Source organism: Lytechinus variegatus, chromosome 15 (assembly GCF_018143015.1).
Source record: "Lytechinus variegatus isolate NC3 chromosome 15, Lvar_3.0, whole genome shotgun sequence".
Taxonomy (NCBI): Eukaryota; Metazoa; Echinodermata; class Echinoidea; order Temnopleuroida; family Toxopneustidae; genus Lytechinus; species Lytechinus variegatus.
This window is the reverse complement of record NC_054754.1, coordinates 11499613-11516709: the sequence shown is the minus strand read 5'-3', so window position 1 is coordinate 11516709 and position 17097 is coordinate 11499613. Positions and strand designations below refer to the sequence as shown.

At 39.0% G+C, this 17097-nt stretch overlaps 1 protein-coding gene across 2 annotated transcripts in view; it reads left to right on the top strand.

Moving 5' to 3' along the window:
- The first annotated feature begins 355 nt into the window (after positions 1-355).
- The window catches only part of LOC121428495 (monocarboxylate transporter 12-like), a 30629-nt gene continuing 13887 nt past the window's right edge, over positions 356-17097 (top strand). For both annotated transcript variants that reach the window (XM_041625128.1, XM_041625127.1), the window contains exon 1: positions 356-1059. In XM_041625128.1, the coding sequence (XP_041481062.1) occupies positions 435-1059 (625 nt within the window). In that variant the 5' untranslated portion in view covers positions 356-434. The remainder of the gene's footprint in view (positions 1060-17097) is intronic.

Genomic DNA, 17097 nt, shown 5'->3' with positions numbered 1-17097 from the left:
ACTATTACTCAACTGAAGATTTTACTTCTAGATTTAGAGACATGGAACATAAATTCAGTTTGCTTCATATTAATGCTCGAAGTTTGAACAAAAATTTTGAGTCATTGGAATCATTACTTTTCACTTTAAACAATTTCAAATTTTCCATTATTGGTGTCACGGAAATATGGCTTCACAATACTTCACCTAACATATTCAGTTTGCAAAACTATAATCTCATTAGGCGTGACCGGGAAGAACAAAGAGGAGGAGGTGTAGCATTTTACATCAGTGAACATTTACAATTCAAAGTAAGGAAAGAAATATCATTAAAACAGAGTAAAACTTTATTCATAGAAATCACGAAGCCAACATGTTGCCATAATGAACGGACGTGTGTGACGAAGGCTCCGCCAAGCATACAATTAACAATTGTCCAGATAATCTTGACCATTATGGGTGGACCCGATAGACCAAGACGAGGAAAGGGGGGATCGTTGGCCGACAACTCCCCTAAGCCCAAGCGTCCCTCTCCCGCTGACAACTCTGCTGCCCAAAATGACGACACTGACGGCGACGACTCCACACTATCCGATGCTATCCAAGCAGCCATCGATAAACTACTCACCAATGAGAATTTTATATCTAAGCTGGTTTCGGCTATCAAGACAAAGCTGCTAGATGAGATATGTGAATCTCTGAGATCGGAAGTAAGAGACTCGTTGAAATTTGACATTGACAACGCCAACGACAAAATGGCGTTGCTTGAAAAACGTGTAGATGTCGTCGAGGACGCCATGGACGACGCAGAGCAGTACTCTCGAAGAAACTGCCTAATCTTTGCTGGTATCAACGAGACGCAAGATGAGGACGTGGAGAGGAAAATAGTGAACATATGTAAAGAGGACCTCGGTGTAACCATCAACGAAAGCGACGTCGACAGATGCCACCGACTCGGGAACATAACCAACAAAGGAAAAAAAACTCGCAAACAACATCGGGACGTCATCGTAAAATTCACAAATTATCGGAAGAGAGACTCCATCTACAAGGCTAGATTCAACCTGCGAAAGTCATCGAGTAAGTCAAAGCATATTTATATCAATGAAAACCTAACACAGAAGCGGAATAAACTATATTGGAAAGTCAAGAAAAGTCTCAGAAGCAATGATTACAAACTCTGGACGCAAGATGGTAAAATAATTGTCAAAAAACCAAACGGCGAAAAGGTGTCGATTGCCAGTGAAAAGGACCTGTCCAAAGTAAACTGAACACTCGAACTCTATACAGACTGTCAAAGCTAGAGGTAAATTGTGGTGTTTTATCGTCAAATAGCTTTGTCTTTGTTGAATGTTGTTGTTTTCTTTATTTAAAATTCATGTTATTTTGTTTTATGTGATTTTGGTTAACGACGCTCATTTTTTCGTTATTCATGCACCTTCTTGTTTCATAGTATATCTGGTGTTATTTGTTCCATGACAATTAAGTATGCGTGTGTATGTTGCAAGAAGCCAGTAAAATGCAACCAGAGGGCCCTTCTCTGTCCAAACTGTAAAAATTGGGTTCACATAACGTGCGCCAATGTACCCCAATCTGTATACAATGATGGAAAAGAACTTTTTGAAAATTGGAGTTGTCCTATTTGTATTCTTCAAGAATTGCCCTTTTTTGATGTTGATTGCGAACCAGATACCGTGGATGAGTTATTTTCGGAACACGACAACCTGTCTAATAACGAAGATAATGATTTTTGTATTTATGATAAAGGATTGTCAATATCCCATCTAAACATCAGAAGTTTACGTAACAAAAAGGAAGAAATCGAATATTTCATGAATAACAATTCAGTCGATTTATTCACTATGTCTGAGACATGGGTAGACGATACATTTACCTCAAATATATTAGACATTCCAGGTTATATTTTTGAAAGGAGAGATCGTAATGTCCACGGTGGTGGAGTTGGATGTTATATAAAAAATAATGTAGAATATGTTAGAAGACGTGATTTTGAAAAAGATGATTTGGAAATAATGTGGTTCAAATTGAAAATTCGATATCGGCTTCCATTTTTCTTATGTGTAGTATATCGCAAACCGGATTGCTCTTTATCATTCTTTGAAAACCTAGAAGCAATTTTGGAACAAGTATTTTCTTTTACGAATAACGTCATTATTCTAGGTGATTTTAACTCCAACATGTTCACCAAAAATAGCCTTTCTGATAAGGTCCATGAACTCTGTTCCACCTTTCAATTAACACAGCTTATACAAGAGCCAACAAGAATAACTCCTTGTAGCAGTACCTTGATCGATATTATTTGTGTTTCTAGTTCAATGGTAACAAGTGTAAAGCGATCTGGAACAATCTCATGCGGACTTAGTGACCACTCCCTAGTATATTTGATCCTTGGTTACAATAGACCAAAAGCTAAGCCCGAAATCTTTACATTTAGATCGTTTAGAAACTTTGTCGAGGATGACTTTGTCGATGACCTTGCTAATATTCGATGGAGTGACCTATTGTCGTCAGAAGTGGACGTCGATTATAATTGGGGGAAATTCATTGAAGCTTTTAAGGTATTAGCTGATAAACACGCCCCCCATATAACAGTAAGAAAGAAATTGGGTGGGTCTCCCTGGATTACAACTGAATACCTGGCTCTATCGAGAGACCGTGATTATTACAAAAGAAAGTTTGACAAACTGAAGAAATCAATAAAAACAGGTCAGGAAATCAATGACCTTTGGGGAAAATATAAGTATTTCCGAAATAAAGTGAATATTTTAAACAAGAAGTTGAAAAGGGAATTTTATCGCAACAAAATCCAAAAGTGTCAAAACAAATTACAACATTCTTGGAAAATACTAAAAAATTTGTTGCCCAAGAAAAAGGGTTCAGTCAACCTCAATATAAATACTGGTACTCACACGACATCTGACAAGCAAGAAATCGCAAAGTCATTCAACGAATTTTTTGTTAATGTTGGTAAAAGCAAGAACCCGCCAGACAATCAAAATTTTAATTCAATGAATACATTATCAAAAGTCGTTTCAAAATTCAAGTTTAAAAATATAGACCCGGAATTTGTAATGAAGGAACTTAAGAAAATCGATGTAAACAAAGCTGTTGGTCTGGATGATTTACATCCAAGATTATTGAAAATCGCAGCCCCTTTTATAGCTGAACCACTTTCAATAATATTTAACAAATCTTTAAGCTCAGGATGCTTCCCAAGTGATTTCAAAAGAGCAAAGATTATCCCAGTACCGAAGAGTGGTGAGTCAAGTGACATCGGCAATTATAGACCAATCTCATTGTTGTCATGTCTATCAAAAATACTTGAAAAGGCAGTGCATGCCCAACTTTACGATTATTTACAGGAATACAAACTGCTGTCACAGCGCCAATCGGGTTTCCGGCCCAAGCACTCAACCGCAACTTGTTTAATTGAAATAACTGACTACCTGTTAAATAATATTGATTGTGGCTTAATAACAGGTGCGATATTCCTTGATCTGAAAAAAGCCTTCGACGTAATATCTCACGAAATATTGTTATCAAAAATGCCATATTATGGTATAACATCGGTCGAATTAGACTGGTTCTCATCATACCTAACAGATAGACAGCAGTGTGTCTCGTTTCAAGGCGTCCAGAGTGATTTTTTACAGATCTATTCAGGTGTGCCGCAAGGGTCAATTTTGGGCCCCCTGATGTTTTGTTTATTTCGAAATGATATTTGTAACTTGAAATTTAGTAATCAAATCAAAATTGCACTTTACGCTGACGACACGGCTCTGTTTTGTAAAGGAAATAATTCAAAAAGCACTCAGAAAAAATTACAAAAACATTATGATTTACTGTGCAAATGGTTTAAAATTAATAATATGGAAATCAATGCAAAGAAAACCAAAGTGATGGTTTTTGGGACGAAACATAAAACTAAGAATCTAAGTATGAACATCTTTCACGGAAGAGAATACCTTGAGAATGTTTCTGATATTAAATATTTAGGGGTAACCCTTGACCAAAGTCTAAGTTGGACACCGCACATCTTTAATCTAACTAATAGAATCAACCGGGCTATTGCATGCATTAGAAGGATTAAATGTTACTTGAATAGACGCATTCTCAAGCACCTTTACCACGCTCTTGTTCTCCCACATATAGATTATTGTTCGGTTGTTTGGGGTAAGTGTAAAAAGAAGGATTTGCTCAAATTACAGAGGACACAAAACAGATATGCTAGATTAGTCCTCAGTGCAGACTATCGTACCCCAAAGGATATCCTTTTAAACAATCTTCAATGGCAAAGTATTGAAACTCGCATCAATTACCACTACTCTATTTTCGTATTCAAAATACTCAATAATCTAGCCCCACATTATTTAGAATCTTTTGCCTGTAACCGACCACTCTTTTATCTTACTCGTCATTCTACCCTAAGTCCTTTATTTATTCCGAAACCTAGGACTGAATTTAAAAAGAGATCTTTTTCTTACATCGCTCCAAATATTTACAATAATCTACCGACTCATATACGCACGGCAACTTCACTCCAAATGTTTAAAAATCAAATCAGGCCACTCTCTTTATTGTTTTAACGCATGTACTGGTCCTATTTATAGTCTTTTGCCATGAGGTTAATTTACTTTGTCTTTTTGTTTTAATGTTATCGTGCCTTTTTTTGTTGTTGGTTTTTTTTTTTTTTTTGTATTTGTGATACTTTTGTGTATTTTTGTTTGTTTCATTTTACCCTTTTAATCTCTTTTGTACTTGTATGCTACCTGCTTATGCCATTTTATATTATTAATTTTCATTGTCTTTTAAATTGTCAATTTTCTAACTTATTTATTGATTTTATTAGTTTAAGTTTTGTCAACACGTTTTTAAAGTAATTTCCTTTATTTCTATGTTTTTGTTCGTCTTTTAAACTGTCTTGATTTAAATCTAGGTTTTTAATTTTTGTTTTGATTCATTTAATGTGATATCATTGATATGTCATGTAATTTTGATTGTGTACTGTATTTTACTTTATATTATTCACGGCTAACAAAACAACAAGAACAAGTGAATTGCGATTTGTCGTGGCTTTAATGAAAATAGAGATGAATGTGCATCTTTACCAATTCTGCTTTTTGTGTACAGTGTATGAATATCATCACATATACATATACCGATAATGTCTGTAACCAACCGATACCCTTGTTTAATAAGCTCCTCGGAGAGGGGTTAAACCCCCGGCTAGAAGGCCCCCCTCGTAAGTTCTTCAATGTTTAAAATTCATGGCTGTTTTCCCACTGGTTCCCTGCTAGCCGGACCGGAATCCCAGCACAGCTATTAATTATGAGCTATCGGTGGATTACAGATGACATAAATATAGCATATAGAGATATATGAATGCCCATGACTATAGACCAGCCTGCCCGCCTTTAAGATCAGGTCAGGCTAAGATTAAACTTTAAGCATGACACAATTATTTCAGTTTAACAGCGTTCTCAAACATTTGTATGTACAAATAGGTCCCCCTCACCTAGGTAACGAGTGGGGACCTGCAACTTACATAATAACATAACATAATTGATTAAAATCCACATGCCTGCCCTGGCATGGAAAGGAAAAAAGGAGGTACTTTAATAATGCGCCTCTTACTGAAATCATGCCCCCAGAACTTCAACTGCTTGTTTTTCAACAACACACAAGGCGTCAACACTCCTCCCAAAAACGAGTAAGGGCGAAAACCCGCCTGCCCACTGGCCAAAATAGGACAGGAGGATAAAATTCCCTTACGGCCCACTTATGCACGACGATCGTTGTTAGGATTGGTGTGCGACCAGGTCAAACACCCTCGAATTTGGATTCGTGTTACGCTCTTCTATCAGCCTAGGCTCTGCCTAGATTCTGAAATTAACCATGAAAAGTATACCATCACCCTCCAACTACTTCATACACCATTCATTATAGAGTATCATATAGATTCAACAAATACAACTTCCCTGGAAAATATAAATGCAAAAGTACTTGTACCCCCCCCCCCCCCCCTAATCACGCTTTGCCAAGATCAACTACTGCTGGTATTCAAGCCAACTATAGGTATCCAATTTTCATCCCACTGAAAATATTGAGCCCCTTAAAGGAACTTTAATAAAGGAAATTGAATTCAGAAAGAAATTTGTTTCACCAAACGAAATTCACTAATATGGCCATACTCTGGCAAAGGGAAGCAAGGTACGAAAGTATCACTCGTTGTAAATGACCAATGCGTGTTCGTCATTAACATATACATCAATGCAATTAAACTAAATAATATTTTCTTCAATATCTTTCCCCAAAACGATCATTTCTTCACAATTTCTGCCTGAACGGGCAGCACACAACAGATATTTAAAAACCATAACTCAAATCTGACTGATGCGTGAGCTGCTTCCTATACCAAAGGTGGGCAGTATTAATAATAAATACACCATGACAAAATTACCATACAAATTCACATAAGTATACCAACATACTACGCCTAAAGACCTGAACATTCGGCTGAACTTGAAGAAGCCTAAAAATTGGGACAATACTTCCGTCTAATTCCTAAGGAGTCCGATGCAGACCCGAGAAATAACTTTATCTGAAATGAAGCCTATGCAATCTTATCAAACATTTCTTCATATATAATGCTCATGGTAGAGGAAAATAAAACATACATAGAAATTATGAATTCATAAACATTTCTTCTCAAATGACCTGAGAAAATTATAATTTCAATCCCCAGATTTTTTCTATAACCATCCATAACTTGGATTTTTATGACAACTCACATGAACGTTTGAGGCATAACCTGCTTCATAGTAATTTCGAATTGACTTCTTCCTTGCAAACAAAAACTAAATAAACAAAATAACATTAAGAATGCACAAGGACAATAAATACACAACCATATCCATAATATGCAAGAATCCCCCCACGATATATATGTCAACATCCCCCTTAATTATAACTAGAGGATGGTAATGGGGAGGAGGTGGGAATTTTGTAAGCACGCTTTACACATGCACCGTCATCTCTCTTCATTGAAAGCCAAAACGAAAATGAAGCATTCCCCGCACTTTTATCCGCGCATAGCTCAACCGCGGCAAATGTCTGGCATTGTGCCCAAATTCTTTGGCGCGGGCGCCAAAAAGCGCTGCCCCGCCCTTTACGGGTCGGGTCACGAGCCCTTTCTCGGGCAACCACGCCCCCTTTCAAAATCAAAACAAACTAAAATGTGTATTTTGCTAGCCCGCTAATAAATCATTTTAAATCGTCAAGCCGTCTTTAAAATCCATTATTCACGGCTAACAAAACAACAAGAACAAGTGAATTGCGATTTGTCGTGGCTTTAATGAAAATAGAGATGAATGTGCATCTTTACCAATTCTGCTTTTTGTGTACAGTGTATGAATATCATCACATATACATATACCGATAATGTCTGTAACCAACCGATACCCTTGTTTAATAAGCTCCTCGGAGAGGGGTTAAACCCCCGGCTAGAAGGCCCCCCTCGTAAGTTCTTCAATGTTTAAAATTCATGGCTGTTTTCCCACTGGTTCCCTGCTAGCCGGACCGGAATCCCAGCACAGCTATTAATTATGAGCTATCGGTGGATTACAGATGACATAAATATAGCATATAGAGATATATGAATGCCCATGACTATAGACCAGCCTGCCCGCCTTTAAGATCAGGTCAGGCTAAGATTAAACTTTAAGCATGACACAATTATTTCAGTTTAACAGCGTTCTCAAACATTTGTATGTACAAATAGGTCCCCCTCACCTAGGTAACGAGTGGGGACCTGCAACTTACATAATAACATAACATAATTGATTAAAATCCACATGCCTGCCCTGGCATGACCAGAAATACCCAATTATTCTTGGAAAATACGTGTTTCAGGTGGCCTAATTGCCAAATTACCGCCAAACGAGAATATATAATTTATTTATATATGATCGACCGCCAACAAACACGTCAAAATTTTACTCGTATCTACCAAGATATTCAATAAATCTTAGCAACCATTACAGGATCATTCTACTAGTATTCACCAACGTTATCATCCTTAGTGCTTTTACCAGGGGGGGGGGGGGGTACCAGGGAACATTGCTCATTCCTCCATTACAATGTATATCTAGGTTATCCATAACTGACCCCAACATGATTTAATGCATGCATACATTGAACGTAAATGCATGAGCAGCTAAATAACAACAAATGATACATTATGAAAGCATAGACACACTGGTGAAACCGGCTCCAGACCAGCCAAAACCCTTATTCATACTATCGGATCGGACGGTCTGGAGTCGGTCACGCCGGAGCGACTAAGGTAAAATGTATAAATACATACTCAACGAAGATATGAAAGACCAACTTTTAACTCACTGATAAATCTGTCCAACCCTTCATCGGCCAGATGTAGGCCATCAGTTCTGTACAGCGAAATGTCATTATGGGATATTGATGGATGCGGTATGGCTTTACCATGAAATCTTGCAGCTAAAGCCTTGGCGTACCTATTGGCCGCCCTTCTCTTTAAGTCCAATTTACCTTGATCTCCTGTACAGCCAGCGGGGTACCAAACCCTCTCCAAAATGTCCGACCACACTATTTGAAATTTGTCCTTATTGGCGTCAAAAAGTCTATACGTCAAACTAGCCAGCTTCTTCTTGGACAGTGCCTCAATGTCATTCGTTCCTACATGCAATACTACTACTGAAGGCTTTGGTTCACTCCGACCCATCTTATCTAACCAATCGCTTACCCCTTCAATTCGTAGCCCCCTTTTCCCCAACCAGCGGACCGACGTTCCAAGTCCAAGGTCAGCCTCGCCGGTGTTCTTCGCCCTGCGATGTGCCCAAAACACTATCGAGTCCCCTATGATCCACACCACAGGTCCTGTAATAGAAAACAAGAAAAGAGGGCTGGGCAGAATTTTGAAGTATGAAAATTTCCCCCTGAAAGGTCTGCTACCCTTCACCACCCCTTCATCACGGGGTTTTCCCCTCCAAGATACAATGTATGTAATCACATTTTTGACCCCTCCCCTTAATCCTGAAAGCATTGATATTAAACACGTCATTATACCGTTGTAACATTCTCTCTAAAAAGCAGAATGCTCGTAATTGTGTGATATCATTAAACCCGCACTTACTCATTCAATATTAAGCCCAGAGTTATTTTGATGATACATGTATATTGATATCAACATGTACAGGGGGGGGGGGGGGGGGGGTCGTTATGATCAATCTGATGTTCCAAACACCTTCCAATCAATATAGTACTATCCCTTTCTTCCTTTTGTATAATGTAATAATGTATAATGTATAAACACATTCCAACCAATATATAATAATGTATAATGTATAATGTCTGAGCACATTCCAATCAATTTATAATAATGTATAATGTATAATGTAAAATGTATAAGGTATAATGTATAATGTAAAATGTATAAGGTATAATGTATAATGTATAACGTATAAACACATTCCCATCAATATAGTACCATCTCTTTCTTCATTTTGTATAAAGAATGTAATAAAGTATAATGTATAATGTATAATATATGATGCATAATGTATAATGTATAATGTATACTGTAACAAGGGCTCCTTTGTAAACAAGCCTCTTGGCACTGAACATACCACCCTGCTTCTGAATAGGGCTGAATAAAATAAAACAATACCATGTAAGCAGATATATTGAGAATTATACACCCAAATATCCAACAACCCATCGGCCACGGCTTTGATTAAAGCACATGTCCTCGTGTAAAGTAAACGCGTTGTGACATTATTGGAAGATAACTTACACCTGATTTTGGTCAAAATGTCAAATAACCTAAAATCATCATTTCATATATATTTTCGTTCTTTTTTTTTTTTTTTTTTTTTATTTTTTTACTTAACCATGTCGAGTCTTATATATCTCCGATGTGCACTCGAAACCCAACGCCCCATGCGTTGGATTTCCTCATCCGAGCAACCGGCCATGGCAGCGGTCGTAGCCGCCCCAATACGAAAGGAATGCGATGAAAACATTGCCGCCGGCATATCCCCGTATGTCAAACATCGTTTTATCATGTTTCCAAATTCACGCCTAGTTAGCGGGAGAGCACCATATGAACAAAAGAAGGCTCCACCATTCTTTGGGCGGATTTCTAAATAACGAATAACCGCCATCACAGGGCAGCTAACTGTCCCCAACTCTGGTATCGAAATGGTGCACCCATTTCCCCGCTGGTCAGTCTTTGACTTCCTTAGGAATAATTCCACCCTGCGATGCGGTGCATCGCCAGTGACCCTAACATCTGTGTGCTGCAGAATAGACTCACATCTATGCCTGGACTCTACTGTCAACTCACTAACTCTCAACAAACCATAAAATGCCACTGAAAAAGCAGCAGAGTACATCAAAACATCGTAATGACTACCACAAACATGCCTCAAGTAGGCGAGCATTCTATTTAACACAGACAATGTGATTGGATGCCTAGCATCTCTTCTCAAAGTACTTCGCCTACACCCTTCAATTAACCTTGTAATCACAAAACTCTTGGTCACATCCTTTAGCCCAGATGAACTCATATAAAATGCCAACCCAGATATGTATGTTTGAATAGTAGACCCTGCATATCCCATAAAGGATAAATAAGAAATGAACTGCGCCACCCATTCTACATTAGGGGGTAGCTGGGGGTCGTATCCGTACACTTTACAAAATTTCACGTATGCCCCCAAGGCAATAGAGTAAGTTGTGTGTGTTCGAGCTGCCCTAGAAGCCATCAGCAGTCGACTTCTCTCGATAGCCAGCTCTTCCAAAGACGGACTGGAACCTCCACGCCCTCCGGGCGGCCCCCGGTGCTAACGCATGGAACCTCGGCATCTGAAATCGAGATAGTGCATCAGCTATACCATTATCACATCCATGTACATGCCTAGCCCTCAACACTATATTATTGCTTAAACATATAATCACCACCTTCCTCACCAAAACCATAATATCAGGGCATAGCGCCGACTGCTTGTTAAGTACTGCCACCACGGCCTGATTATCACAATTAAACAATATATTCTTGTCCTTTAGCTCCATGCCCCAAATCTCCAAGCCTACCCAAATAGGGAATAGCTCTAAAAAAGCTATAGACCTCCTACCGGCCTGGAAATCAGCAGGCCACCTGGATTGAGCCCACCTGCCTCCAAAGAAAATTCCAAAACCAATGCCAGCCGCCGCATCAGTGAAAAACTGAATTTCCTCGCTTCCAAACCAGCCTGGAGCCCGGAAGAAAACTTGACCATTAAAATGTGCCAAGAACTCCAACCAAACCCGCAAGTCAGCCTTAGCCCCTCTCGTCAACCTAACCATGTGAAAAGGACGCTTAACGCTCTTAGTTAAGTCAATGAGCCGTCTCATGAATGCTCGCCCTGGAGCAATTGCCTTACATACAAAGTTTAGACTACCTACAATCGACTGAATGTCTCTTAGGGAAATTTTTTGTTTCTGTACCGCCCAATTTAATTTCCCTACTAATTTCTCAATTTTGTCCTCCGGTACCCGAACCTGCTGAGAAACGCTATCTATTACCAGCCCAAGATATGACAACTGTGTGGTCGGGCCTTCCGTTTTTTCTCGCGCTATGGGCACCCCAAATCGTTCGCAAATTGCTTCAAAACAATGCATTGCCCGCCTGCAATCCTCCGAGGCAGGGCCGCCTGCAAAAAAGAAATCATCCAAATAATGGACAATATTTTGCGACTTCGCAACTTTTCTCGCGCAAAACTCTAAAAAAGTACTAAAACATTCAAAAGTGGAACAAGAAACTGCGCAGCCCATCGGCAAACAACGATCAAAATAGTAACGACCATCTATATACATCCCAAGCAACTCAAAATCTTTTGGGTGAACAGGCAAGAGCCTGAAAGCTGACTTAATGTCAGTCTTTCCCATAAGGGCACCCCGCCCCAATTGCGTCACAATATCTACCGCCGAATCAAAGGACGAATATGTTACTGTACACTGCCCCTCCGGTATGCCATCATTAACTGAATTTCCCCTGGGTGCCGATAAATGTTGAATCATACGGAACTCCCCTGGGGCCTTTTTGGGCACCAACCCCACTGGTGAACACCTCATATTCTCGAAGGGAGGAACAACAAAAGGCCCAACTATCCTACCTAAGTCTATTTCATCCCTCAATTTCTTTTTCAACGTATCCATGTGTTCGAATGCTGATTTCAGGTTTTTAACAACCAATGGGACCCTGTCCCCTTCAAAATGTAATGAAAAACCAAACTTAAAACCATTATACAAGCACTGAGCATGCTCCTGATTAGGATAAGTAGCTAACATGGGCACCAAACGTGCTAACTTAATAGGGGTCGGAGCAATAGACGACACCGCACTAGCCGTAGACCTATTTACTGCCAGCGGGACTGGAACCGGCCCGCCCTTGGCTACACTGCTTAGCCCCATGACCTGTCGCCTGGCAGCGGGAACACTTGTGCTCATAGATGCAAGCTTTGCCTCGCATGCACTTGCCTCTATTAAAGGCAAAGCACACGCCTCGGCTGGGTGTGCCATTGGCTCCGGGTCCCTTTCCTCCGAAGGGAAAAGATTTTCTCGCGCCGTACTCCCCTCTGTAGAACTGATGGCGAGGGGCATGGGGTAAATTGTGGCGCTGCCGCGGACCATTAGAGGCCACCAGCATCAACCACAACTCGGCGTCGACGCTCGCCCAGGATCGCCCGGGTAAACGCGCCTGCTTGCTCCTAAACTGAGTGTCATAGTCACGCCAGCTATAACCTGCAAACGCACGGGCTGCATGCCTTATCAAATCCATATATTTCATGAGCTCCCTGCTCCTTTCAATGTGCTTCTCAGCGTAAATTGAGGCAAATACTAGAAACACCGAAGTCCACTGCTCTACCGACATGATTTTCTTAGCCTTTGATTGAGGTTGAAGTTGCAAACCAAGACCAGATCCCGATTGACACAAACTCAAAGTGGTGTCACCTACACTCAAGGCCCCAAACTCATCACGTGCATTATTATGCTTAAGGAGCACTCCCAAATCTATATATTCACTTGCCCAAATTTTTTCCTTCAGTGAGATAGCCACTTCCACACCTAGTGGGTCGCATGCGCTAATAAATGGTTCCGGTGCCCCCAACACGGCAGAAAGCCTAGGCGCCTGGGGCTCAGATCTCTCAACACCGACCTCCACTAGATCTAGGCCTAGATCTTCGGCTACCCCTGCCGACCGCGCCGGCACTGAAACTGCTGGCTGAGCCTGCCCCGAGCTACCGGTATCCGACTCCTGAGCTACTATCTCATGCCAAGCAATAGATCTGCCCACGGGCGCCTGGCCTTCCCGCCCCACTAGATCTAGATCTAGCTCTGCCATTTTATCACCAACTTTAGACCTAGGCCTACCACTTTTTTCATCAACATCGACAACTTGAGACTGAGAGGGATTTAACTCACCGCTCCTTCCTGGCCCGTTGTTGCCGCCTCCCAGCCCCAGATCCACACTTGCGGGGGTTGACGTCGCCCGTGGACCTCTCGGCCGACCCGGCCTCCTCTTCGGTGTGTCATCTCCCTTCCTCGCACCTGCGGTCGTTATTTTCTTGGCCTTAACCTTTGGCATGATCAACTCGCGAAACTAGAGTTAGACTCGAAGCTCCGTCACTCAGCCCAAGTCCAATGAATCCTGGATGCAATCACCTCCAAAGTTCAATCAAGCGAACCGCCAAGAAAAAATTCAATCCTGAAGTTGCAAACTGAATCTTTTAGGTCCACAAATCGGCACAGCTAACTTAGTCTTAGTTCTACGGCAACAATTCCTGAGGCTGAAGTCTGAAGACAGTAAAAAACTGAAATCAGCGTCTGTATAATCCAATAAAAGTATGAATCCTTTGTGTAGATATCCGGTATAGGTAGCTAGACAAATGTCGAAATATCTGCCACCTAGGCCTAGTTGCCAGTGCCGAAAGAAAATTTTCAAAAAATTTTGTAAGCACGCTTTACACATGCACCGTCATCTCTCTTCATTGAAAGCCAAAACGAAAATGAAGCATTCCCCGCACTTTTATCCGCGCATAGCTCAACCGCGGCAAATGTCTGGCATTGTGCCCAAATTCTTTGGCGCGGGCGCCAAAAAGCGCTGCCCCGCCCTTTACGGGTCGGGTCACGAGCCCTTTCTCGGGCAACCACGCCCCCTTTCAAAATCAAAACAAACTAAAATGTGTATTTTGCTAGCCCGCTAATAAATCATTTTAAATCGTCAAGCCGTCTTTAAAATCCATTATTTGTATTTCATTATTTTGTAAATCTATACAGGGCTCCTTTGTAAAGCAGGCCTTTGGGCTCTGAAAGGACTACCCTGTTTTTAAATAAAACTGAATAAATAAATAAATAAATAAAAAGCAAAAATATAATTATTGGATTGATTTATAGACCCCTTCATGATAAGGTAAATTTATTTTGTGAAGACCTTGAAACATGCCTTCATACTATTAGAAAAGAGGAGAAACAAATATATTTAATGGGAGATTTTAACATCAACCTGTTATCCCAAAATAATGAACACGATTTATTCCTACACACAATGCATTCATTTGGCTATTATCCCCATATAAATAAACCGACCAGAATTGATAACCATTCATCAACACTTATCGACAACATTTTTTCAAATATATTAAACAGAGATATTACCAGCGGATTGTTAATATCTGATATATCGGATCATTTGCCGGTTTTTTCATTTTGCGATAACGATATTCCAAAAGAAAATATACTCAAATCGACAATGTATAGAAATGAATCTCAAAATAACATTGAATCGTTTAAAAGGGATCTTGCAATTGAAGAATGGTTGGATGTATTTCATGAGTCTAATCCAAACATTGCTTACACAAATTTTAACAATAAATTGCAGACATTTTACGAGAAAAATTTTCCCCTGATATCACAGGTCAAAAGAAAGAAGGCAAAAATGCCATGGATTTCTAAAGCAATTTTAAGATCCATACGTACCCGAAATAAACTTTACAAGGCATTTTTAAAGAACCCTTCTATTCAAAACAAAAATAAATACAAAACTTATAGAAATAGACTAACCAATACAATTCGAGCTTCTCGCAATTTATATTATTCCGAGAAGCTTTACAAAGTCAAATCAAACATGAAAGCAACATGGGAGATTATAAATGATTTGATTGGCAAGAAACCCAAAACATTACCCAAAGATAATTTCACAGCTCATAATCTTGCAATAAATTCAGAAGATGTAGCTGATACCTTTAATTCTTTTTTTGTTAACTTAGGACCCTCCTTGGCAAACAAACTTGACAGAACTGATGAAAATTTTGGAAAATTTCTTCCCACACCCATTAACTCTTCTTTATTCTTTAACCCAACAAATGTTCAGGAATTAATTGAAATAACAAAAAATCTAAAATCAAGCAAATCACAGGGAATTGATAGAATTAGTACTTCCCTTCTTAAGCAGATCATACACTATATTGCCTCTCCTTTGTGTCATATTTTCAATCTCTCAATTAGCACTGGAATATGTCCTGATTCCCTAATAATTGCAAAGGTAAATCCTGTTTTAAAAAAAGACAATCCGCATGAAATAACAAATTACAGGCCTATTTCTATTCTTCCCAGCATTTCCAAAATATTAATAGACTTTATAAGTTCCTAGATACTTTTCATTTTCTAAATTCTAACCAATATGGATTCAGGAAAGGACATTCGACTGATCAGGCGTTAATACAAATATATGATAAAATTACAAATGCAATGGCAAATAAAGAACATATAATAGGCGTATTCATGGACTTAAGCAAAGCCTTTGACACTCTTGACCACCAGATATTACTTAAAAAACTTGAAAATTATGGAATTCGCGGAATTACACTATCTTGGTTTAAGAGTTATTTGTCCAATAGAAAACAATATGTAATTCACAATAATATTTCTTCTGATTTTCAGTTAATATAATGCGGAGTTCCACAAGGATCAATCCTAGGCCCCTTGCTCTTTTTAATATATATTAATGATTTGACTTCTGTAACACCTTTATTATCATATGTATTATTTGCAGATGACACCAACATTTTTTGTTCACATAATAGCTTAGAAACTTTAGTAGATATAATTAACCGTGAGTTACCAAAACTATCTTTGTGGTTTAAGTGTAATAAGCTTTCACTCAATATAGACAAAACAAACTTTATATATTTCAAGCATACACACTTACATGGTAACGAATTTCCTTATAATATAAACATAAACAATATTCCTCTCAAAAGGAAAAGAGAAACAAAGTTTTTAGGTGTCACAATAGATGAAAATTTAAATTGGAATGAACATGTACGTTGTATAACTACTAGTATTTCTAGAAACGTTGGTATACTTTACAAAATGAAGAATATAATTCCCCATACAACTCTTGTCATACTATACAATTCATTAATATTGCCTTATATATCGTATTGCAACATAGTTTGGGCAACATGTACAAAAACTAAAATTAATACAATATACTTATTACAGAAAAAAGCAATTCGAATCTGTACTGATTCCCAATATTTATCACACACAAATCCATTATTCCATAAACTAAAGACTCTAACAGTATTTGACATAAATACTCTTCAAAGCTTACTACTTATGTTTAAGTACGTAAATAACATGCTCCCACCTTCATTCCACAATTTTTATACTCTGAATACATCTATTCATTCATACCCTACCCGTAACTCTTCAAATTTCCATTTAATTAACCCCAAATTGCTTATTGCGCAGAGATCCATAAGACACCATGGTCCAGATTTATGGAACTCTCTACCAGAGCCTGTCAAACAATGTTCGTCTCTTCACTCATTTAAGGCAAACGTTAAATCTATGTTATTATCAGAATACTTGAAGTAAAATTTCTGTGTCGTATCCTTTTTATCGTGAATTTATTCCTCCTTCGTTTTAGTCATTACCAATATCTTCATCTTGACCATCATCATCTCCATGGCCTTCATCATCATCATCATCATCATCATCATCATCATCAACATC